This window comes from Dromiciops gliroides, chromosome 4 (genome assembly GCF_019393635.1).
Source record: "Dromiciops gliroides isolate mDroGli1 chromosome 4, mDroGli1.pri, whole genome shotgun sequence".
Classification (NCBI taxonomy): Eukaryota; Metazoa; Chordata; class Mammalia; order Microbiotheria; family Microbiotheriidae; genus Dromiciops; species Dromiciops gliroides.
Genome location: NC_057864.1, coordinates 97,567,400 through 97,593,975, shown reverse-complemented (window position 1 = coordinate 97,593,975; position 26,576 = coordinate 97,567,400). Strand labels below are relative to the sequence as shown.

Sequence of the window (26,576 nt, the reverse complement as noted above, 5' to 3'; positions counted from 1 at the left end):
AGAGCTTTTTGTGTGTGTGGCAACGTCTTTCACATTTCTTGATTGTAAGGTTTTTAGATTTAATTGAGGGTATTTAAACTGAAAGGTGAGAGATCCAATTACACTAATCCATATCACTGGAGTAAGGGCAATCCACCTGGGCTCTTAATTTAGTTGTCTTTAATGAGACTGCTGTGTTGACCAAGACAATTTAAATGGTGGAAAAAAAATGAGAAGGGGAAGAGTCTGATTCTGATTGCCAAAGAGAAGAAGAGAACCTTGAGAGCAAGTGAACATTCCATCACAAGGAGAGTGAAGTAAGGTGTAAGCTGTTGTGCATTCTAGATTTTACATGATTTGGAGGAAGGGTAGGTAGGATCTAGTGGGCTAATATTTTTCAGGATGTGGGTCAAGAGAGATGGGTAGCTCTCAAGAATGAAAGTCTACACACACACACACACACACACACACACACACACACACAAGTGCTTTCAATGAATAGGAAAAAAGGCTAGCCGTCTGAATAGAGTCTGTGTGTGTTAGGGGAACTCATTGACCAACCAAGATTTTTTAAAGTGACACAGGAAAGATGGAAGCAAAGCTAGATGACCAAGAATGAATAGAAAAAGGGACAGCTGGGTAGTACAGGAGACAGACCAGTCTCAGAGTCATGAGAACTTGAGACTAAATTCAGCTTCAGACACTTACTATCTGTGTGATTCTGAGCAAGCAGTCACTTAACTCTGATTGCTTCCCCCAAAAAAGGATGAATAGAAAAGAGTAGCCCAATCCTGTAAGGACAGTGTCAGGGAAGGGGGTGGAGCTAAAGCCCAGAATGAGCTGGGGCCAGTGATGAAAGCTAAGGACAACAAAAAAGGGATTTCAGGGCAAGAGATAGTTCAAAGAGCCATGGCTCAGGTAGATGGCATGGTAAGAATGAATGAGGGTGAGAAGGTTGAATTACATTCATTTTGTTTCTTTTTTTTTCTTCTAAGGAGAATGATCCTTGGAATGGGAAGGAATGAACAAAAACAGTTAACAGATTAGAAACTCAAGATCAGGGAGATTATACAATGGCATTTAGCTGCCCTCAATGTCAAGTTACTAGGCCTGAACAAACTATAACCTTTGGTCCTGAAAGAACTGGCTTGTATAATTGCTGAGTATCTGCTGGTGATCTTTGAAGAAGAACTTGAAGAATGGAAAAACATCACAGGACTGGAGAAAGGCAAGTATTTTCTTGACTTTTGAAAAAGGTAAAAGGATGGAGTGTCTGAACTACAGGTCAAAATTTTAGAATGTATTATTAAAGGGATGGTTTGTGTTTTTTCAAAAGGGAAGCAGCAGTTACTCAAAGTCAACATGACTATACTAAGAGCTGGGCACACCATACTAGCCTCCTTTCATTTTCGTTTTTTCTTGACACAGTGTAACTAGACTGGTGGAACAGAGTAGTATGGGGGCTAGAGAGCTGGCTTCAGTCAGGAAAACATGGGTTCAAGTTCTGCCTCTAAAATGTCACTCAGTATGACAGTCAACTTTATAAAACTGTGGGGGGGGATGGGGAGGGAGCAGCTAGGTGGCGAAGTGGATAAAGCACCAGCCCTGTATTCAAGAGGATGTGAGTTCAAATCTGGCCCCAGACACTTGACACTTACTAGCTGTGTGACCCTGGGCAAGTCACATAACCCTCATTGCTCCATCCCTCCCCCCCCAAAAAAAAGACTAGCAGGGGGCAGCCAGGTGGTGCAGTGGATAGAGCACTGGCCCTGGAGTCGGGAGGGCCTGAGTTCAACTCTGGCCTCAAATGCTTACCAGCTGTATGACCCTGGGCAAGTCACTTAACCCTGATTACCCCCCCCCCCAAAGACTAGTAAAACAGGTCCTGATCTGAATTGGTAGAGGGAGTCCCTTTTCTGGAACCACTTATACCAATGATATCACAGGTCTCGTTCAACTAGATTGGTAGATTACAGAAATGCTGCAGACACAACATACTTTGAATCTCTCATGCAATCCTTGTGAAGAAGGTGCAGAGATAAGGGCTAGATAATGATATAGTTTAGGGGTTTCAGAACTGGTAAAATGACCAGTCCCAAAGACTGTCCTCTAATGTGGTCAACATGAAGTAGAAGGGATGTCTCTAGTGGAGTGTTTGGGTTTGTGTTGGTGTTGATCAACATTTTTGTCAATTACTTGCAGATGACAGGCAACTGGGAGGGATTAGAATTATGTTGAATGGCAGGATCCAAAAGGAGCTTGACAGCCTAGAACAATGGGACAAATTGAGCAGGATAAAATTTAATAAAGATAGAAAGTGCTATGCTTGTCTTAAAGGAAAATCAACCACACAAGTACAAAATGGGGGAGAAATGGCTATAAAATGGGCTTAATGGACTGAAAGTTCAATATGAGCAGCATGAAGTGTCAACCAAAAGGGTTAAAGCGAACAATAGAAAGGTGGAAATAAACTTATTGAACACCTGGTATGTGCCAGGTTCTATTAAGTACTTTATAGATAATATTTCATTTGTTCCTCACAACTCCCCTAGGAAGTAGGTACTAGTATTATCCTAATTTTGCAGATGAGGAAACTGAGGCAAAGATTGAGTGACTTGCCAAAGGCCACACAGCTAGTAAATTTCTGAGACCAGATTTGAACTCGGGTCTTCATGAGTTTATTCCCAGCGCTCTACCCACTGTGTAATCTAGCTGCCTATGGTATATGAAGAGCAGTTGAAAGAACTAGGAATGTTTGCCTTATGGTAAAAAAAAAAAAAGGCTTTGGAGGAACATGATAATTTCCTTCAAATATTTTAAGAGATGTCATATGAAAGAGATATTGGATTTGTTTTCATTGGCCCTGGAGGACAGAATGAGAATGCAGGATGGAGGGGGCAAAGACAGAGAATAAGGCTCGATACAAGGTAAAACACTTCCTAACAAGGACAGTTCTCCTCAAGTATACCAGAAGGCCTCAGGAAGGGGTGGATTCTCTATTATTAGAGGCCTTCAAGTGGATGGACATTTGTCAAATACATCACAGAAAGGATCACTGGTCAGGATTAGGTAACTTCTTACATTCTTTACGATGCTTAGATTCTGTGATTCTTTGATCTGGGGATTTTCCCCTTGCTGAGCATTGCCATAAGAGCCAGGTCACCTGTGTCCAAGGCAAGGTAAGGAGGTATGGGAATGCCGTGGAAGTGAAACATTCTGGGTAGATTACACAAGGAATTGGCCATGTGACAGGTTGTTTCTTGCACATTGGAGCTAGAGCTGCTCTCAACTGTCTAGTTAGCCCAAGGGTTGGTGGTCGCTGTAGAGCCCCCAGCTGTGCTATTGAGACCAAACTCAAAGCTATCATGGACTGAGCCATAGGGATGAGTATGAATTCAGCCCTCAATTACCTTTGGCAGATCATGCCATCCTTTCTTTTGTCCCACACTTGTATACTTGTATGGTAGAAATGGGGACAGGAAGCATTCTCACTGATAAAAATTAAGTGAGGAAAGAGGAGAGTGTGTGTGTGTGTGTGTGTGTGTGTGTGTGTGTTATTGGTGGGGGAAAGAGGGAAAACAGGAAAAGAAGAAAAACTAAATAGTGAAGTTACAACATATCGCTCAGCAGTCTTTAAAATTTTCTGTAGATTTCATTCGCCAGAGTGTTACAGTAGAAGTAATTTTACTTTGCATATTTTTAGTATTTTCCTATGTGTATAGATGTTGTCTCTCCTGATAGAATATAAGCTTCTTGAGGCAGGGGCTATTTGGTTTTTGATTTTGTATTCTCAAGCACCTAGCATAGTGCCTGGTACATAGTAGGTGCTTAATAATTGTTTCTTGATTGATTGGTATTTGGGGAGTCAGGAAGCCAGGTTTCTAGTTCTGTCTCTGCCACTAACCTGTTGTATGACCCTGGTCAAGTCACTTCCCCTCTAGCCCCAGTTTTTTCATCTGTCAGATAAATTGGACTGAATTAGACAATTTTAATGAAGTAAATAAAGTGCTGGACCTGGAGTCATGAAGACTTCTTTTTGTGAGTTCATATCCAGCCTCAGGCACTTATTCAACTGTGTGACTCTGGGCACACAGGGTTATGTCACTTCACCCTGTTAGCCTTAGTTTCCTCATTTGTAAAATGAGCTGGAGAATGAAATGACAAACTACTCCAGTATCATGGCCAAAAAAATCCCAAATGGAGTCAGGAAGAGTCAGACATGAGTGAAAATGATTGAACAACAATGACCTTTACACCCTACATAATGGGATGACTCAACAACATCAGCTCTTACCTTAGACATTCAAAAAAATTGTCACACAAAGCCCAGTATTTCTGAGGCCCAGAGCTAAATAAACTCAGACTGTGTCAACTGAACAGTGACTTATAGATCTCCTTCTTCCAACAGCAATCATAGCCCAAAATTGGGCATGTTATATTTTAAGTAAAGCAGGAGATGACTCAGAGGTAAGTTGTTGATTTGGTGGCTTATGGGAGAGATTCTTTAGCTCTTTGGAGTCCAGAGCTCACTAATGAGGTGGGATCTGAGTGGACCAAAATCTCTAAGCAACCACTTCTGTAAAGAACTGAGTCACATTACATCGACTAAGGGCTAAGAAAATAATTTGATTTTAAGACCTTGACAATGGGACCCTCCCTCCCCTCCTCCCACCCCCAATGTAGTTAAAGATTTCTAACCCAGGGAAAGCCTGACATTACCACTTCATTTTGCTTTTTTCCTAATCTCAGATCATCCCTGAAAAATCACCTCTTCTAAGTAGCAGCCCTTAGGAAAATGACAATATTAGTGTAATGTGAATAAATCAGAGTGAATATATTTGGCATAACCTATCATTTTAAAATATGCTTAAATGAATTCTATTTAAGCAATTATATTCCCGTGCTACCAGATAACAAATGAGATTCACTTCTTCCCTGGCTGTAAATACATATTGATTAAGTTTGAGCTCAGAACTTCAAAATGAATTATATCTGGTCATTGTTAAACTGCTTTGCTCACTGGAAAACAAAACACAACAAAACAAGACCCATATAACACCTATTATACCACATTTAATTAAGACAAGCATCAACTTTATGTGCCATTACTTGCTTCTGCCAAATCTCTATGGTGTAAATATTGAGCAGAGGCATCACTTGAATGCTAATCAATCCTTTCTGAATTTCAAATGATTACATAAATTTTAGGAAATGCTTATTTGTCAGCATTATCCTCAGTTGCATACATTAGTCAGACATTAATATAAAGATATGTGCATTTATTTGACAAGTGTGCAGTAAGTGTTTTCCTAAACTAGAAAATCATATATGGGGTGTTAAAAGATGGGATAGAATGTTGACTGAACTAAGAACCCCAGGATATTTCTTGTGTTTATTTCCAACTTCACCAGGTACAATTTAACAAAGGCATCTGGGTAAAAGTGTGAAGTGAATATATTATATTACTACCCAGATTTTCAAAGGGCTATCCCTAAGTATGTCAATATTAATAGAGTCAAAGATTTAACAATGTATGTATGTGTATGTATGTATGTGTGTATATGTATATATGTATGCAAGCATGCAACATGGCACAGCAGAGAGAGCCAGTCTTAGGTCAGGAAGACCTGAATTCTTTTCTCTCTAACACATTTCAGCTCTATCAATGGCCCAGACAACTGCCTAAGGTTACAAATTACAGAGAAGTTCCCAAACTGTATCCATTCACCACATCAGTGAAATCATGGTTCTGGAGAGGTATATACAATATCTATTTCTGTATATGGACAAATGTATAAGAATATACAAATGTACACATATGTTCATATACATCTATACTCCACATAATATAATTATAGCATATGTACATAGGTAGGGACAGATGATATAATTGATAAACATATATAATTTTATAAAAGACCATAGCATCGTAGATTTAGAAATGGAAGCTGAGTGCTTAGCCAGTCCAGACAAATCAAACTTAAATAGAAATAGGTTCCTGGGGCCTATATTGACTTAGAAAAATACCAAATAACATTATTTATATTTATTGTGGGCAGCTAGGTGACAAGATAGATAGAGTACCAGGCCTAGGGTCAGGAAGTCTCATCTTCCTGAATTCAAATCCAACTTCAGACACATACAAGCTGTGTGCCCCTGGACAATTCACTTAACCCTGTTTGCTTCAGTTTCTTCATCCGTAAAATGAACTGGACAAGGAAATGGCAAACCATTCCAGTATCTTTGCCAAGAAAACCCCAAATCGGGTCACAAAGAGTTGGACGTGCCTGAAACGACTAAACAGCAATAATGCTGTTGTATTATATTTTTTATTTTGTTAAACATTTTCCAATTTACATTCTAAAAGATTCTGACAGCACTCAGGAATTTTGCCAGGGTTAGACACCTCTCATAGTTTGTCTACTTAATTTTATGTTGAGGAAAGCTTTAAGTGACTTGCCCATGTTAAGTGGCAGAATTTGGATTTGAATTCAGGTTCTCTGTCTCGAAATCCATCCTTCTCTCCACCTCCCCTCCCTCAACTGATTTTTCAGACCCAAACCCGCCAAGCTCTCTCCATCTAAGCTCCAGATAGTATTTTTGCTTTTTCTTATCCCTGAATCTTCCTTGCACACCCTAACCCAAGATAACCTCAGAAAGGATTACTATGAAATTGGCAGTCTCCTGTAAGAGAAGTCTTCTATTTAGACTCTGACATCATGCCATTCCACAAAAGTAATTTGATTCAAATTGAAGTTAGTATTCAGAAAATCCATATAGTGATATATAAATTAAAAAAAAAATCTTTCAGAAGATTACATTGTACTCAAGGATTCATTCTGAGAGGAAGTGTCACGATCTTGGAATTGAAATTGCGCTTTCTATGGCTAATTTGGTCATTAACATATCCATTTATTCACGCATTTATTTGCTCATTTATTTATTCACTTATTCATGCACTCATTTATTTATTTTCTTGACCTGTGATATAATCAATTTCAGGAAATTCTGTTGTAGAAACTCCTTCCACCTCTGCATATCAGCAACTTTTCTGGAAATGATTCATTTTAGAGAGTGAGTGAATGGGGCACTGGAGTCCTTAAATGAATTCTATCCATGGTCATACATTAATATGTATCAGTCAGGACTTCAGCCCAGATTTTCTTCACCCCTCTCTCCACTCTACTCCACTCACTCTCTCCTGGCCGAAACGACTTACCTTATTAGATGTGAGAAACCACAAAGCCTTTGGACATTACTTTCCTGATCTATCACATATAGCTGCATTGTTGTCTAAACAAAAAAAAACCCTTTAAAGACAGATTATGATCCATTTTGGCTTTCATGCTCTTTCCCTGGCATCCCTTTTTATCTGGAGCTCTTTAAAAAATATTGGAAAGGCAGTTATTTATGGAGAGAAACAGAGACAATGAGGGCAGCTAGGTGGGACGGGATAAAGCACTGGGCTTGGAATCAGGATTTAAAAAAATGCAAATCCAGTCTCAAACACTTAGTAGCTGTGTGACCCTGGAAAAATCACTTAACCCTGTTTGCCTCAGTTTCCTCATCTGTGAAAATGAGCTGGAGAAAGCAATGGCAAACCACTCCAATATCTTTGCCAAGAAAACCTCAAATGGAATCTGATATGATTGAAAAAATAACTCTACAACAACAATGGAGAAAAAAAGCTTAACAATTTACTGAGCCCCATTTGGTAAGCGGTAGACGACAAACCCTCATGAGAAACCTTTAAATCTGTGACCCTCTTGTAGTCTTCTTTCCTGCTGGGATTTATCTGGGTTAACTTGGGGAGAAGGGAGGAGTTCTCTTCCCAAACGTATGGTAGCATTTGAATTAATTATTCATCAACTTCCCTATGTAATGGCAAAGGTAATCTGTGGGTGGGTTACAATGCATTGTTGCACTCTATATCCAGAGCTCCCTTGCCTAGAAAGCTCATAGTATGGATGGTGAGGTGGAAGAATAAGCCTCCTAAGAATTTTTGTTTCAGGGTTGGGTTGGTATCTGATAATGGAAAAACCCAAACCGGCTGTTGCAATAGCTTCTAGGAAATCTCTCTAACTCTGGCCACTCCCCTATCTAATCCATCTTTCACATTGTTGCCAAAATGATATTCCTAAAGCAAAGGTCTGACCATGTTACTCCCCAGTCAGTAACTTCCCCATTACTTCAAGGATCCAAAGTAAACTCCTCTGTTTGGTATTTAAATCCCTTTACAATCTGGCTCTAACCCATCTTTCCAATCTTACTGCATATTACTCCCCTTTCATATACATTATGGTCCAGCTAAACTTGACTACTTGCTGCTCCTCACATCTCCCACTTCTGTGATTTTGCATAGGCTATATCCTATGCCTGGAACGCCTTTCTCAATTGCACTTCTTATTATTCCAAGATTCTTTCCCTCCCCTTTTTTTGGTGAGGCAATTGGGGTTAAGTGACTTGCCCAGGGTCTCACAGCTAAGTAAGTGTTAAGTGTCTGAGGCCGGATTTGAACTCAGGTCCTCCTTACTCTAGGGTAGGTGCTCTATCCACTGTGCCACCTAGCTGCCCCTCATTTTTGTCTTAGTATGATCACTAACACCTATGTGCCTGGCGCATAGTAGGCACTCAGCAAGCACTTATTGATGGATTTGTTGATTTGCTTGAGGGAAGACTGGGTTCTCACACATTCCTCTATGTGATTGGCTATGCCAATCCCAAAGGGACATGGAACAGAATCACGAAACAAGAAATTGGAAGAAGCTGGTTTATGGAAATAAGTGTCTTCTGCAGAGACCATTTGAACCTAAATGGAAAGGTGAGTACACCCTTCCTGGCTATCTATCAGACAATAAAAAAAGCCAGAGGGAATCCCACTTGTCTCACCAGGTGACTCCATGGTCTGTTTGAAGAACCCAGTTTTCTTTTTTGCTTTGTTTAAGTAAGAACCTGCTCTTTGCTGTGCATAATGATTAAATGTTTACCATTTCAACAAGTCCCTGTTGTCTCATGTTAAGTGAGATGTGGGATCAATAGTTACTCTGCAATTATTTGTCCATTGATAAAGCCTTCATTTTTTAAATGAAATACATTCATCTGTGTCCTGACAGTGATAAGAGACGAGTAGCAGTCAGAGGCTGCTTGTGTTACAGCGTTAAGCTTCACCGACAGACGAGTGACTGGACATGGGTCAAGTGATGTCTAACTTTCTTCCTATTGGCATTTCACTTTACAAACTGTTCTGATGGAAACTTGATAAAGCATTCTTGCTGAGTCCTAATAAAGAGAGCCAGCAGGACAAATGGAATACTTGGGTAATGGGAGAGCAGTGCCTGCATTTTTTTTTAATAACCAGGCCAGAGAACTGCTGGGCAACATTGATGTAAAGAAAAGATCAATCATATTCAGAAACCAAAAATTACTGGAAAAAATCCATCTGTAAGCTTTCTTACTCAAAGGATTAATCACTTCACGTCAGTTACCTGGTAAAGAAAATGTAGTTTTATTAATTTTTAATTATAGGGTTCATATACTAATGAGAGATCAGTCACCTCACAGCTCCCATTCATATTGGTGTTCAGTATTTTTTCATTTGTGTCTGACTCTTTCATGACCCCATTTGGGGTTTTCTTGGCAAAGATCCTGGAGTGGTTTACCATTTCCTTCTCTAGCTCATTTTACAGATGAGGAAACTGAGGCAAGCATCATTAAGTGACTTGCCCAAGGTCACACAGCTAATAAGTGCCTGAGGTCAGATTTGAACTCAGAAAGATGAGTCTTCCTGACTCCAGGCCCAGCACTCTATCTACTGTGCCACCTGGCTGCTCTGATAGTAGCAGTAGCAGCAGCAGCAATTAATATTCCCTTTTTACAGAAAAGGAAACTGACGCTCAGACACTGTTTCTCTAGAGTTACATAGGTAGTAGGTGGTGAAGCCAGAGCTTCCCCAGTTTTCTGAATCTCTCTAGTGTTCCTTCAGTCATTTCAACTCTCTGCCCTCAGTTTCCTCAAATGCTAGGAAGAGGATCTCTGTAGCCCTTCCCAGTTTTAGCATTCTGTGACTGAGTTCAGCTAGAACAACTTCTGAAATAGCTACAAAAGCCAAGAGGAATCGAGAATCAGTGCATCAATTAGCGCAGACTGGAAACTAATGTAAATTCATCCTTGAAATGTTTACTGACAGTAGTTTTTTTCCCCCCAATCTAAAGTTTTGAGTAGTTGAACCCATTTCATTTTGCTTCTACAAAAATAGCCTTAGTGTTTATGCACTAATTGTCAGACATTCATTAGTGATTCAAACAGCATCCTGAAGTGGACAGCATGGTGTGGTCTAATTGAAAGACCATTGCCCTGAGAGTCAGCATGCCCAGGTTTTATTTCTACCTCTCTCGCTAGCTAGCTGTGGGACCTGGTACAAGTTCCTTCATTCTCTGATCTTCAGATTTACTTATCTGCAAAATGAGGGACTCAGGCTAAATGATCTCTAAGTTTCTTTCTAGCTCAAAAATCCCACAATTCTAGAAAGGCACATATACATGAATATACAATAGATTATTAATGAGGGACATGTTTAGAGTACATATCTAATCATTTGAGGTTGATTATACTACCCGCATCCAGCACATGACCCCTAATACCACTCTCAGAGAAAAATAATACCAGATTGGGGGACCATTGGTCTAATTCAACAACAACAACAAACAAACAGCAGCAGCAACAACAAACATTTATATAGCACTTACTATATGCCAGACACTGTGCTTAGTGCTTTATAATTATGATCTCCTTACAACAACTCCCCATTTTGCAGATGAAGAAACTGAGGCAAATAGGGTCACCCAGCTAGTAAGCATTGGAGGCTGGATTGGGATCTTCCTGATTTCAGGCTTGCTGTTCTATCCCCTGAACCACCTAGCTGTTATGTTTTGTCATATGTTCTTAGGAGACAGGCAAGTCAGAAAGATGATGGTCACCATTCTGTGTGCCTGGCCCATAGTGGATAGTTAGTACTTGTTTATTTATTGGTTAATTCAAAGAGGATTCTCCTCTGTGACAACAATGTATTCAAAAGGCAGGAAGGGGAAAGAAGAGGAATGGATACAAAGCACCAGACTGAGGATTCAGGCTATCTCATGGTTTCCTATAAGTCATTTTATAGAACACAGAATCTCTGAGTTGAAAAGTACCTACAAGTTCAACTAGTTCAGTTCCCATCACAATATAAACATCCTCGACAATTTTCCTGAAAAATGATCAACCAGCCAGCCTCTATTCAAAGACCTCCAGTGCTGGGAAACTCAACACTTCCATTCTATTCCTTACAGAAGCTCTAATTATTAGAAAGACTTTTCCCCTGGGGGCAGCTGAAATCTGCCTCTACAAGTGCTATCCACTCTTCCAAGTGTTGCCTTTTAGGTGAAGCAGAATAAAACTAATCTCTTTTCTGTGTAATGGCCCTTTTTGCAAACTCAAAGGCAGCTACCATGCCTCCTCTAAGTGTTAGCTTCTTCAGGTCAAACTGAGCTATTTCTTCAGTTGTTCCTCAATATGACATGGTCTCCACTCCTCTCATTTTCCTGGTTGCCTTCCTCAGGATCCTCCTTATCTTGTTGATGCCCTTCCTAAAACACAGTACTCCAGATGTGACATGACGAGGGCACTGTGCATCCCTGTCTTTGGAGCTGCCTCTCTCAATTGAGCTTAAAATTGGGTTGGCTTTTGTGGCTGCAGTGTCTCATTGTTGTGCTTTTAAGGCCCACTAAACCCTTCAAATACATTTCATAGGAACTGTTGTCTAGCTATGATTCCTTCATACTGGACTTTTATGGTTGATTTTTTGAACCCATGTAAAACTTTATGTTTATCCTTATTACATTTCATCTTATTCCATTTGGTTTATTGCCCCATCCAGCTGAAATCTTTTTTGGCTCTTACTATGCCATCCAACATATTCTTCCTGGCACCGTGTCACCTGAAAATTCAATGTTCGTCATCTGCGCTTTCATCCAATAATCTTAAAGCCTCATGGGATAATCTCGTCCATCACTGTGCTTCTCCCAAGCAAAATTTGACCCAAGGCACTACAGACAAGTGTTTTCCTCTTTAACATTCTTTCTGGAAGATAATTCCACAACTTTTCACCATAATCCATTCAACAATACTTTCTGTTAAAATTCTAAATGTGACCTAAATTGTTCCAGGAAAATTTCATTTCTTTCCTCAAAGAAAAAAAAAAACCACTAGCAAGTGACTATTCTCTTCTATAACAAATCCCTTCATGGTCCAGACTATTATCCCATGCTTTATAAGGTGAAATGACAATTACTTAAACTGGAATTTTCCATTTTCTAGACTTAGCACATTCATTATATTTTTATAGATTTCACTTTGTTTTTTCTCTATATGTGTCTCTATCTTTGTCTCTCTCTTTTTTTCTCTCACAACACAAAACAGGGAAGGAAATGGAAAAAAGGCAGCTATTATGAAGGGCAAAGACCATTGGCTTGGAAGATAGTTTGTGTCCTGCCTGTGCCTACTTTCCGGTGTGACTCTGGGGCAAGTCCTTTTGCCTCACTGAGTTCCAGTTTTCCTCTCTGTAAAATGAGGGGAAAGGAATAAGTGAGATCATCTAAGGTCACTTCTCATTCCAGCATGCTGTGATTTTGAGAAGAAATCAAAAGACAGGAAAGTTAAAATACCTCCCTGGATTTATATATTGTCAGGGTAGACTGATCATAGAATCAGAGATTTGGAACTGGGAAGGGCCTTAGAAACAATTTAAATGATTAGTTTTTGTTCAGTTGTTTCAGTTGTGTCTGACTCTTCATAACCTCGTTTGTTGTTTTATTGTTAGAGAAACTGCAGTGGTTTGCCGTTTCCTTCTCCAGCTCATTTTACAGTTGAGGAAACTGAGGCAAACAGGGCTAAGTGACTTGCCCAGGGTCACACAGCGAGCAGGTGTCTGAGACTAGATCTGATCTCAGAGATCTTCCTGACTCCAGGCCTGGTGCTTTGTCCACTGTACCACCTAGCTGCCCCAGGTCATTAGTTATTTATATTTATAATTTTTTTTTGGTTCCACATTTGTGATTTTGTGTAGGCAGCCACTGGTATAGAAACTCCCACCCTGTTTTTCAAAGAGGTCTTAGAGGCCTTGTTTGCCTGGTGGCACTGACAGCTTAGAGTTCCAGAATGAATATGTTATAAGGGGCAGGTCTGGAATTCAGGTCTTCTTGATTCTAAGGCTCACCATCCGCTCTGAAGCACTGCCTTTCAGTTGGCTGTCTTATGTCCATATGCTTCTGGCTGACTATCTTATAAAATATTTGGGGGATTGTCTGGAATTATGGCTTCAAAAAACAAAATCTTGTGATTTTATGCTCATTTTCTACAACATTATAATACCTTGAATTGCTTGTACTCATACCTGGCTATACAATGGATTGTTATGGAATTTGTTGAAAATTAGCTGGTCTAATTTAGCTCTGTTTTTGACACTCTGCTTCAACTACTCTGAATCTTCATGATCATATAGAGTTTATGTTTAGAGATCTTCCAGTTATGTTGTTCAGAAATTTAGGGAAAAAAATTCAGGCAGTTTAGATAAACATTGACTCATAAGGCAATTTCTGGGATGTAAAGTCTAGGTAGAAATGTGTCTTTACTTCATTTCTATAGCTTTATGACTAATTTTAATGCTTGTTCACAGCAGGCAAAATTACGCTGTAATTTCAACGGCTTTTTTTTTTGGTGAGGCAATGAGGGTTAAATGACTTGCCCAGGGTCACATGGCTAGTAAGTGTCAAGTGTCTGAGGGTAGATTTGAACTCATGTTCTCCTGACTCCAGAGCCAGTACTCTTTCCACTCAACCACCCAGCTATCCCTACACTGTAATTTGAAAACATTTTTTGATTTGTATTCTATTTGGATTTCATTTGGTAGGACTGAAAGTGCTAAAAAGTAAGGTAAGTTTGAGATTTATAGGACATCTTTAGGTCTTTGATTTGATTTTGGTGCCATATAAGTACATTTTATTTGTTTTTATTCCATTTTATTCCGTACACATTGGGTTTCTAGGTGACTCAGTGTCTAGAGTGCTGGGCCTTGAGTCAGGAAGACTTGAGTTCAAATCTGGCCTCAGACACTTACTAGCTGTGTGACCTTGAGCAAATCACTTAACCCCATTTGCCTCAGTTTCCTCATCTGTAAAATGAGCTAGAGAAGGAAATGGTAAACCACTCTAGTATCTCAACCAAGAAAATCCCAAATGGGGTCAAGAAGAGATGGACAGCACTGAAAAATGACTCAACAACAAAACACGTACACCTACCAGCATATGTATCTATGTATATATACACATATACATACACACATACATACATATATATACATACAGGAATATAGTAAGGATTCTGTGATTTCATTATCATGCTGAATTGTAGGGTGACAACTAGTGGGCTTTGGAGTCAGACGACCTGATTCAAATCCTGCCTCTTTCCTGCCATGAGTCACTGTGTGACTTTGAGCAAAGCTGTTCTGGACCTTTGTTTCCTCATTTGTAAAACAAGAGTAGTGGAATAGTTAGCCTCTAAGGTACCTGGCAATAAAGAGGGGCAGCTAGGTGGTGCAGTGAAGAGAACCCCTGTGTTTGGAAGATCTGAGTTCAAATCCAGCCTCAGATAGCGAGCCTTCAGCTAATTTTACAGATGAGGAAACTGAGGCAAACGGGGTTAAGTGACTTGCCCAAGGTCAAATGGCTAGTCAGTGTCTGAGGCCAGATTTGAACTTAGGTCTTTCTGACTCGAGGCCCAGTGTTCTATTCACTGAACCACCAAGCAACCCAATGTTTATATGATATGTATATAAACAAAATGAAATGTACTTATATGGCAGCAAAATCAAATTGAAGACCTGTATGACCCTGGGCAAGTCACTTAACTTCATTTGCCTTTGTTCCTCATCTGTAAAATGGGGACAAACTGGAGAAAGAAATGTCAAACCACTCCAGTATCTTTGCCAAGAAAACCCCATGGACAAAAATCCCAAATGGGGGTCACAAAGAGTCAGGTACCACTGAGTGACTACACAACAAGATATCTGGCAGCTCTAAATCTAAGATCCTAGGGAATTGATTAAAGTACATAGAAATGACTTATTTAGGCTCCCATGGCTGGAAAATCTCAGAAACATGAAGAAAACCCTGACCCCCAAGTCCCACACTCTATCCACATCCACACCCATACCTCCTTTCTGCCTCCCCCAGAGTTATAGTATTTCAAAATGTTAGTTACAAAGTTAACTTTATTGTATTAAGGATGTCATTGAAGAAAGAAGAAAAGAAGTTGTGCTGATCATGTGGCAAGATAAGCAGGGCCCGCCCAATTACTCCAATGATATTCTTGCATTGTCAAAAGAATGGAAGGAATGGGTGAATCTCCTGTGGCAAACCAGTGGGAAGATCATAATCTCTAGAACTGGAAGAAAACCTCAGAAGCCATTGAGTCCAATTCATTTATTTTGCAAATAAGAAAACCTGAGACACTGAGAGTTCAAGGGACTTGACCAGAATGACATAAAGCTGACGAAAAAGTGGAAACTGAACCCAAGTCTTTTGGTGTCCTATCCGCTGTACAACATTGCCTCTCATGGACAAGAGGACAGACAGGCACAGGTCAGTAGCAATGTACACTGTTGGAGATAATACTTGATCCTAGGAGATCAGGGATCTACTGGGATATTGGAAAGTTTCTGTGACGCGTATTCTTTTTCCTCAGTAACTTGCTAAAGAGCCACCCCTCTCCTTCCCAACAGGCAGGGTAATCGTTCTCTTTCCTTCTCTTTTTCTTTTTAAAAATTTTTTTTTTTAGTGAGGCAATTGGGGTTAAGTGACTTGCCCAAGGTCACACAGCTAGTAAGTGTTAAGTGTCTGAGGTCGGATCTGAACTCAGGTCCTCCTGACTCCAGGGCCGGTGCTCTATCCACTGCGCCACCTAGCTGCCCCTTTCCTTCTCTTTTTTCAATAATTACTTTTTGAAAATTTACGAATGTATTTGAGACATGCCAGCTACTTTTACTCATGGTTTTGTATCCCTTCAAAATGATTTCTGTGGGACTGAGCTGAGGATCTTCACTTCTTATCACAGAAGGTTACTAGAGGGGGATATAGATTCTCTTCTAAAGCCAATTAACACTTTCTGGTAGTGTTCCAGCCTAGTCACTCATTATACAGAATGAGAGGACCCGGGTTAAAATACTAGCTGTGCTACCCACTGTTTGTGTAAACGAGCAAATCACAGCTCTCTGACATTAGTTTCTTTGATTCTCCTCCTCCCTGCCTCGGAAAAGGAGCAGCAGGGAGATGATCTAAGTAAGGTCCCTTTCTGCTCTTTTTTTTTTTTTTTTTAGTGAGGCAATTGGGGTTAAGTGACTTGCCCAGGGTCACACAGCTAGTAAGTGTTAAGTGTCTGAGGCCGGATTTGAACTCAGGTACTCCTGAATCCAGGGCCGGTGCTCTATCCACTGCACCACCTAGCTGCCCCCCTTTCTGCTCTTAATCAGTGATGTTCTGAACTGAAAGCTATCCTATGCGATAAATATAAGCCCCTTTCATACACTTACTAGTTGTGTGACCCTGGGAAAGTCACTTAACCTCCATTTGCCTTTGGTTCCCCATCTATAAAATGGGTATCACAATGGCACCTGCTTCATAGGGTTGTCATGAGGAACAAATAAATGACATATCTGTAAAGTGCTTAGTGCAACATCTGCCATATTGTTGTTGTTGGTCAGTCATTTCGGTCCGTGTCTGACTCTTCATGACCCCATTTGGGATTTTCTTAGCAAAGATACTGGAGTGGTTTGCTATTTTCTTCTTTGGTTCATTTTACAGATGAGGAAACTGAAGGAGACAGGGCTAAGTGACTTTCTCAGGGTCACAGACCTAGTGTTGGAGGCTAGATTTGAACTCAGGTTTTCCTGACTCAAGGCCAGATGCTCTATCCCCTGTGCCAACTACCTAGTCTCACATAGTAGGTTTTATATAAATATTATTATTATTAATATTATTATTATTGTTACTTAACCCATCTGAGTATCAATTTCCTCATCTGTAAAATAGTGACAATGTTAGAACCCAACAAGCTGTGAGATTTAAAAATGCTTTGTGATCCTTAAAGTGTCAGCCATTACTGTTGTTGAACTAAGAAGCAATTACACAATACTTCAGATTTAGAATTTGTTGTAAATCAACATAATAATCACGACAATTGTAAGAGCTGACATTTATTTAGTGCTTTAAGATGGCCAAAATAGGGGCAGCTAGGTGGCGCAGTGGATAAAGCACCGGCCCTGGAGTCAGGAGGACCTGAGTTCAAATCTGACCTCAGACACTTAACACTTACTAGCTGTGTGACCCTGGGCGAGTCACTTAACCCCAATTGCCTCACTAAAAAAAACACACACACACATACACACACACACACACACACACACACACACACACAAAGATTGCCAAAATACTTTACATGCAATGGCTCATTTGCTTCTCCCAACAACCCTGCATGGTAAGAGTCGTTATTATCCCCATAATAGAGATGAGGAACCCGAGGCTTAGAAAGGTCAAGTGACTTGCTTGTGGCCCCACAGCTAGTAAGTATTAAAGGCTTGGAGTGGAATACATTTTCCTCACCCCAAGCCCAGCACTGTAGCCACTTTAGTGTCTGTCACTTGATTTTAACTCTTTAGCATTTTTGCAGTTTCACTTTCTGGAATCAGCCTTTAAAAGGAGATTCCAAACAAAGTTAACTTTTGGGTTTTTTGGGGGGGGTGGGGCAATGAGGGTTAAGTGACTTGCCCAGGGTCTCACAACTAGTTAAGTGTCCAGTGTCTGAGGCCAGATTTGAACTCAGGTCCTCCTGAATCCAGGGTCAGTGCTTTATCCACTGCACCACCTAGCTGCCCCCAAAGTTAACTCTTAAAGTTAGAGCATAGGACAAAATAAGATCTCCACTGTTTGGCTTTTGTTGCTGTTTGTCCTTCCTTCTGAAGGGGCCCAATGACATCTGGAGGGTGATGTCTTGACCTGCAAGTGAATTGGATTTAAGTGAGGCAGGGCTGTGCAGTCACCAGCCTCATTCGCTCCTCCAGAGCCATCTGGGTCCAGTGGCATGGCATAGGTCAAGATGACTGGCGATGGCCCCAGATGCAGTGGGGGACCTTGACCTTTTAAGCTAAGGACTTTCCCCAGGTATCAGTTTGCCTGAAGCAACAGCCAATCAGTGATTAAGGCTAGGTGTCTGGCCAGAACCTAAACAATTGCCACTTGCACTCACTGTGGGTCATCAGAACCCAAACAATGACCAAGTGAGGCTTGGGCTGGGACCTATTATTCGCCAGTCAGTGGGAACCAGTGATCTGGGTTTAAGGCATGGTCAAGTAGTTCCATTTGAATCCCAATGGGCTCTATCAAAGCCTGGTTTCCCAGAGCTCTATTTCAGGAAATCATAAATGAAATTATATGGGGCAAAAGAGTTAATTGAAAGAGGAAAAGAAATCTAGCTCGCAAACCCTAAGATAACTTGTGAGGTTTCAGTGATCAAAATCTATATTCCTTTGGGCAGAGCACCCACAGGTAAGGGTATGATTCTTCATGTGGACAGAGGGAGAGGAGGAGGATGGAGGGAGGGGAGGAAGGAAGGAAGGGAAGAAGGCAGGCAGGTAGGCAGGTAGGTTTTTAAAGACCTTCACAGAGTCCAACCTAGCTGGAGCCTCATCAGACACTGCTCTCTTTCTCACACCCTGTGATTCAACCAAGTTGGCTTTCTGTCTGTTCTTCACATGTACCACTCCTCTGTCTCTCTATGCCTTTGCATAGGTTGTCCTCCATGCCTGGAACATGCTTCTCCCTCACCTCTGCCTCAAAGAATCCTTCTCTAAAATCATCACCTTCTGCATGAAACCTTTATTAATCCCGTCAATTGCTGAGCCCCTTCCTCCAAACTGCTTTGTATTGAACTACTTTGGATTTATTCTCTCTATGCTTAAATGTGTACTCCTTGTTGAGAGAGAGAGAGACAGAGAGACAGAGACACACAGAGACAGAGACACACAGAGACAGAGACACACAGAGACAGAGACACACAGAGACAGAGACACACAGAGACAGACAGAGACACAGAGACAGAGACACAGAGACAGAGACACAGAGACAGAGACACAGAGACAGATACAGAGACACAGAGAGAGACACAGACACAGAGAGACAGACAGACAGAGACAGAGAGAGAATAAGCTCTTGCAAGTAGAGATTTTTCCTATTCTTCGTATTTGTACTCCCAGTGCCTAGCCTAATGCTTGACACATGGTAGGTGTTTAATAGATGTTTGTTGATTGTCATCAGGTAGTATTTCCCTACTTTTCTTAGTTGTCCAAATTGAGTCAACATAAAGTTAATTCATCTTTTTTAACAATTAAAATTTTTAGGTGTTTAACATTTGGAGTAAGGGTATCCATTGGATACATTTTAGGGGGTCCATTGATTTGGATGGGAATTTTTTTTTGCATTTTTATTGTCACTACCCTCTAACTGAAATTTAGCATTTCTTTCAGTTTATTTACATTACTGTTCTGAGAAAGAGGCATATAGGCTTCACCAGACTGTCAAAGGGCTGCAAGACACACAAAAGGCTAAGAGTACCCAGCCCCAGAGTGAGTTGGGAGACATCAGACCTAGATTTGATGCCTGTATGTCCTGGGACCAGGGCATCTTCCCTCTCTGCATTTTACTTTCTTCATCTATAAATTGAGGGAGTTGGGCCTAATGACCACTAAGGTCTCTGCCAGCTCTAAATATTTGGCTTATTTCTTTGGTGGAACAAAGTGACCCCCAACTTCTCTATTTTTATCTGGGATAGAAATTATTTTTAACTGTCTTCTTGATCCCTGGCTTCTGGCATTTGATCATTTCTCTTTTTGGCAGAAATCTGTTCCTTCATTACATTTGGTTTGGTTTCTGCTTCACTCCTGGTTTCTAGGCCCCCAGGTTCTAAAGCTAGGCATCATCATTGCCTTCTTCCTCTCCTTCTATCCTTGCATTCAAACAGCCGATAAGCCTCATTGTTTCTGTCTTTGCATTCCCACAGCAGCTATGTGAATTGTCAAATCCCTTCTGACCTCTACGAAGGCAATGGCATCCTGACTTTCACCTCCAATCCACCTTCCTAATCCACTCTTCACACCACTTCAAGGTTAATCATCCTCATATCCAAATCTGATCCTGTCAGTCTATTGTTGGAAACCCTTAACTAACTTTCTTCCCACTATGTATAGGGGCTTCCCTCTCCCAAAATAGTCCAGTTTATGAGCCTGTCATTCAAAGTCCTCCAAAATGCTGCCATCCCATGGTAGCCATTTTGGGCAAATAAAAGCTGTCTTCAAGAGTTGGAAGGACCCACACATGGAAGAGGGATTAGACTTGTGCCACTTGGCTTCAGATGGCAGAATTCGGAGCTATAAGTGGAAGGTTCAGAGAGGTAGATTTGGACGAAATCTATGGAAAAACTTCCTAACAATTAGAACTATTCAAGATAGAATCAAGCTTCCTTGAGAGATAGTAGAATCCCTATCATGGAATGTCTTCAGATGAAAGTCAACGACTTGATAATGATGTTGTTGGGTGCTGCCTCTAGATGACCTCTGAGGTCTTCTCCTATTCTGAGACTTTGTGATACCTTTCTAATCTTATTTTAGAATCCTCTCTCAACTGCAGGTATTCTGTGGTTTCTTGAAACTAGGACTACTTTCTGTCTGACATATACTGCTTACTGTTTCCCACCTCCATGCCTCTTTTTTTTGGGGGGGGGGGGTGCTGTATTTTGTCAAAAGCTTCCATGCCTCTTTTTATGCCATTCCCTAGCCTTGGGATACCTTCCCTCCAAACTTCACTTGCCAGTTATCCTAGCAGTCATTCATGATACAGTTCAAATTCCAGCTTAGTCTGAAACGAGCCTTCTTCATTTGGAATGACTCATAGTAATTAAGGTAGAACTTTGTACTTCTTCCATGTACTTTCCAGATTCTTTTTTGTATTAGGGGTGTCATGGCATAATAGGTAGGTTATGGGCTTAGAATCAGGAATGGTTTCATATTCTGAATCAGATCCTTTCTGGTTATGTGACTCTGGGCAAGCCACTTAGCTGATTTGTACCTTAGTTTTCTTATTTATAGAATGTGTTTTGGAATAGATGGAAGTCCTCTTCTGGATTTGAATTAGTGATCCTATAATTACAGTTAATTGGATATTTATTATCTATTTTCTATTTGATTTTAAATTCGCTGAGCATTGGGATAGTTTCTTATTTGTTTTTGTGTTTCATTTAGTGCCTAGCAAGGTGCTCTACACCAGGGCTTCTTAAACTTTTCCCACATGTGACCCCTTTTCGTAGGAGAAATTTTTATGTGACACTGAGCATATGGGTATATAAAATAGGTATACATAGCCTTTTTAATGTTGTCAAATTTTGTGACCCTCACATTCACTTATGCAACCCCATATGGAGTCTCTACCCACAGTTTAAGAAGCTAAGCTCTAGACATAGCAGGTGTCTAATAGATATTTGTTGAATTCAATTTAGATCTAAAGCAGGAAGCTTATTTTCATTTTAGCTAGGTACTTGAAAGACTGGACAAGTCGAAAAGTTTTTATTAAGTGCTCACTATGTGTATAAACTATGCTAAACACTAGGGTATAGAGAAAGGGAAAAAAGCAAACCAAAAATGTCCCTGCTTTCAAGTATCTGTTCACAGTCATAAGACAGTGGGGGGAGACAATGTGAAAATAACTATGTACAAATGATATAAACAGGATAAAAATGGAGATAATCTCAGTGGGTAGGCACTAACATTAAGGGGGATCAGGAAAGGGTTTTCTAGTATGAAGGTGAGATTTCAGCTGGGATTCCAAGGAAGTCAAGGAAGACAGGACATGGGCGATAAGGAAGGAGAATTCCAAGCCAGTGAAAATAGAACGCTCTATACTATTTGAAGAACAGCAGAGACGAGTGTCACAGGATTATAAGTGGATGAATGTAAGGTGTAAGAAGACAGGAAAAGTAGGAAGGGGCCAGGCCATGGAGGGCTTTTAAGGCCAAACAGAGGATGTTATATTTGATTCTGGAGGTAATAGGGAGCCACTGATATTTATTGAGTAGGGTGGTGATATGGTCCACTTGTACTTTACGAAGTACGAAGATCAATTTGGCAGCTGAGTGGAGTTGACTTAGCCATTGCATCTTCAGATAGAGTGATTTCTTGGCTGGCACATTTTAAGCACTTGGTACTCTGAGTACCTAGGATATATTAATTTTCCTTATGAGTCAGGCTTGATCACATAATTATTTGGGATACTGTGGTTCTAAACTGGGCAAGGATTTTCTCTGTTGGAGCTCCATTTGTCAGGAATTCACCCTGTCTCTGAAATGACCATGGAGATGTTATTTCTATCCCCATGATTCATTTTGGCTTTTGTGGGTGGTAGACAACATGGCAGATTCACCATAATGTTTTAGCTTACTCTGGAGCCATTGATTTTAGGGAGCCATTGCAGCTCCCTCCTTAGAAAATCTTTTCATTTCCCAAGTTATCAATGGGGTTGCTCCAGTTAGGTTATTAAATATTTAGGTACAGTCTATAGGCAGTTTAATTTTAAGTAAAAAAACCTATCAAGTCTATAGCTTATGTCCCTGTACAGTATTGCATTATCCAGCAATTTCTTGAAAAACTGGATGTTTTATGATGAGGGAACTGTTCTTGCACCAGCCAAACAAACTGTCACATATCTCAGGACACAGAGCCAGTTTTACTGAGTTAACTTTAAGGTTTCCAAGGACATCATCCTATTTGAGATTTTAAAAGTTCTGCAAATTTAAATGTAAAACATAGATTATCATTATTACTATTTCCCTGCTTTTTGATTCTGACCCAGGAAATATATTTCATTATTAGATTCAGGTCAAAGTAGCCCACATTACTTAAAATCTGTCTTTTCTCATTCATAGACAGGAAAATTAGTGTTTTCTTGGTGGGACATTGTCATTTGGTTAATTTCTACTTCACTATCATGATCAGGATGTTGCTGTACTAGTGGTGAATTTCTGGGTATGCATTTTCCCCCCAAACCCCCCTTAGCTCTCAGAAACATGTTGTGATAATTAAATAGTTCATTTGCTAACATCCTAATTTGAAGAGTCTAGCACCTGCGAGACAGAAACTATGAGTATCTCTTCAGGAGTCAGGAGAGCTGAACTCAGCAATTCCCCACATGTGGATGTTACCCATACTCTAATTCCTTGCTATAGCCTCTTTAAGCTGAGAACAACTCCAGGGCTTTTTCATTTCCCTCCTAAATCAGGGAACCAACATTGCAGACTCCACAGAAGCTCCCTATAAAGTTTTGCATTGATTTAAAAATAAAGAAAGGGAGCTCATTTTTTAAAAAAGGCCTCTTGTTTTGCTTACCAATCTCTTGTAATTTCTGTTCACCAGTATCTTAGCTCTTAAGTGAATGTTTTTACTCAGCTTCCCTTGCCTTTCATTTTCCTCTAAAATGAATCAAAAGCATTTTTATTGCAAAATTATTTGGAATAGTTTACTATTAGGTTGCCAATGCTTTAGTTCTTTGAAAAGCAAATTTTGGCTTGAAACCTTCGTTTTCTTTTGCTCTAAAAGCTCTGTGTGTGTTTGGGGGAGGGGGGCGCTTCGAGGAAGGAGGGGGTTTGTACTTAAAAAAGGATGATTAGGTTCTGTCTACACTGGCAGCCTGGTGACCTAAAACAGTTAATATATCTCTACATATGTCAGAAAATGCCAGAGAGTAATTTAGGCACTGGTGAAAATCTGGGCTAGATATTTTCAATAGGACAACGTGTGAATTTACAAAAGCTCCCACTCCCCATCCCAGTTTCCAAATAATAAAAGAGAATGAAATAATCATGTAACATGAATCAGACCATGATGGAAAGATTAAAGTGATGCAAACCCAAGCTGGCTCATAGTAAATGTGAACATTTTCAAACGAAATTCAGTTATTCAGCTAATTTAAAATACTATTGAAGTGAGATGAATCTTTTTAAATATTTTATCACTGAGCAGTTATAATATTCCTTCTACAGATATTACTACATCATCATTTAATTACTGATAAAATATACCAGAATTTTAAAAAAACAAACAACCATCCCAAAATCTTGCCATATACAAATTTGGGTTAATTTGTGAGATAACATGTTACTTGAAACAATTTTCTAAAATCTCCATGTCTGGAGAGAAAATATAGTCTCAAAAGCTGAGATTTCTGAACATTTTGTGTTCAAATTCATTAAATGAAATCTAGTTTAGAATCTTTGAACAATACATTTGATGAGTAAAATGCTCTTCAATTTTCCAAACCTTTCTCTTTGATATGCTTTATCATAATTTCCAAACTATGAAAATGTACCGCTTTTTTTTTACACTGACTACATGTGAAAAATTAACTCTGGTTATATTATTTCAAGCTATTCCTTTTATTAGCAACAGTTGTGTAGTACTGTCAAGGAGAATTTAAGAAATTAAAGGACCCAATTTGGGAAGCAGGCACATCTGTTTTACTTTGCAGTTTAAACATTTCATTATTGTTTTATTTCACCGTATATGAATTCACAACTATCCTCTAACTGAAAACTAAAGAAAAAACACATGTTGGTAAATCTGATTTCTGCATATTTTTTCTTTCAAGGGAAGTCTCCTCCCTCAGCTGTCTGCCAATAAGTAATAAATGCATTTGGCAAAAAGTTTATTTAAGTTGGCTTTATTAAGCTAACAAAATGCAAAAATCAGGCAAGGGACAGGCAGAAAAATGTGTTCCTTTGAAGTCAATAAAAATCCATCTCCTTAATCCTTTATTTTTTAAAAAAATCCTGACAATGGTGATTTTTCTTGACTGATTTCCTGAGGACCTTCAGTTAAGCAATTTGAATTGTATAGGTATCTTTCCTTGTCAAAGCTCTTCCTATGACATCAACAACAAGGACAGCAAGGATAGCAACAGCAACAACAACACTGCCTAGAGATGTGGTTCTTTCCTTGCTAGTTTCATGACAAAAGTTCTACATATATTATGTATGCAAAGAGATGTGTGTGTTCACACACATGTTAGCTCTATCAATGTTGATACATCTTTGTAAACCCGCTTTTCATTTTCTATCTCCTTCTTAGAGAGGCAGCATGCTGTGGTAGATATTGGTCTGGCCTTGGAGTCAAGACTTGGTTTTGACACATGTTAACTATGGGACGAAGGGCAGCCACTTCATTTCTCACTGCCCCAGGCAATTTTCTAAATTACACTTGAGTTACCAGTCTAAGCTGCAGAGGAGGAGGGAATTGCCATACTGGGAATTTTCTGTGTCTGGAACAATGTTACATTTTGCCCCATTCCCCCTCTTCTTCCTTCTCCAAATCGCAGATCTAGATTTGGATCTAAACCGGAAGCAGGGCACTGAAAGCAATACATCCACAGAAACCTTCCTCTTTTGGAGGGGTATTGAAACTCAGGATTTCTAACTTACTCCAGACCATGCATCTTTTCTTAGAGACTTTTACCCATATCCCTCAATGATCTTTATGAGTACTATTTATACTTGTGGGAAAAAATTCAGAACTCTATCCTAATATCTCTTTATCCATACCCTGACAATATATCCACTGAAGCTATGTGAATGTAAGTTCCTTGAGGACAGGGACTTTGGGTTTTGTCTTTGTAACCCCAGATCCTGGTATAGTACCTTATACACAATAGCTGCTTAGTATCTGTTGAATTGAATTGATATCCAAGATGATTATTGATCACATACAAATACTGATGTAAATCAACATTTGAAGATGTGAAGGAAAACCTTTTTTTTTTTTAAAGTATAATAATCTCTTCTCCCAAGCTCCCATCATGATTTTCAAAAGTAGGAAAACATTGTACACCCAGTTTAAAATATGTGTAATGAGATTCCTTACCTAAACTAAAGAGCACCAGAAATTTCAGACACACAAACTCTCGTAGATCAAACTGCAGAGAACGAAGCTTGGCCACTAGTTCCTGGGCATGGCTCATCAGGTTGTTGAGGGTGGCTCCAGCTTGCGATGCAATTACAGAATAATCCACCTGCAAAAGAGGATCACATTTGAATGTTTTATAAGAATCAGAAAGGGAAAAAAACAAGTGCCAAAGAAAACAAACAACTTCACAAATGGAAGCAATCATGGCAATGTTGTTCCATAGAATGAGTTTGATGCCATGGACTATAATTGTACACTGTACCTTATCCCTCAGACGTATCAATTTTACTCCAGAAATGGCAGGGAATTACATATAGATATATGTCTACATAGACACATATATCTCTCTATACACATACATATACATATAGAGATATAGATATGTCTACATAGACATTTATCTATATATCTATATCTATCATCTCCCTACCTATCTATATTTGTGCTATCCATCTAAAATTCTTAATAACTATGGTCAAATACTACTGTCAAACAAGGAGAGAAAGTATTTTTA

General features: G+C 39.7%; 1 protein-coding gene across 4 annotated transcripts in view; it reads right to left on the bottom strand.

Moving 5' to 3' along the window:
* Window positions 1–26,576, bottom strand: part of NR5A2 (nuclear receptor subfamily 5 group A member 2) — a 180,495-nt gene that overhangs the window by 47,513 nt on the left and 106,406 nt on the right. For all 4 annotated transcript variants that reach the window (XM_043963264.1, XM_043963265.1, XM_043963267.1 and 1 more), the window contains one exon: window positions 26,021–26,168. In XM_043963264.1, coding sequence (XP_043819199.1) covers window positions 26,021–26,168 — 148 coding nt within the window. The remainder of the gene's footprint in view (window positions 1–26,020; window positions 26,169–26,576) is intronic.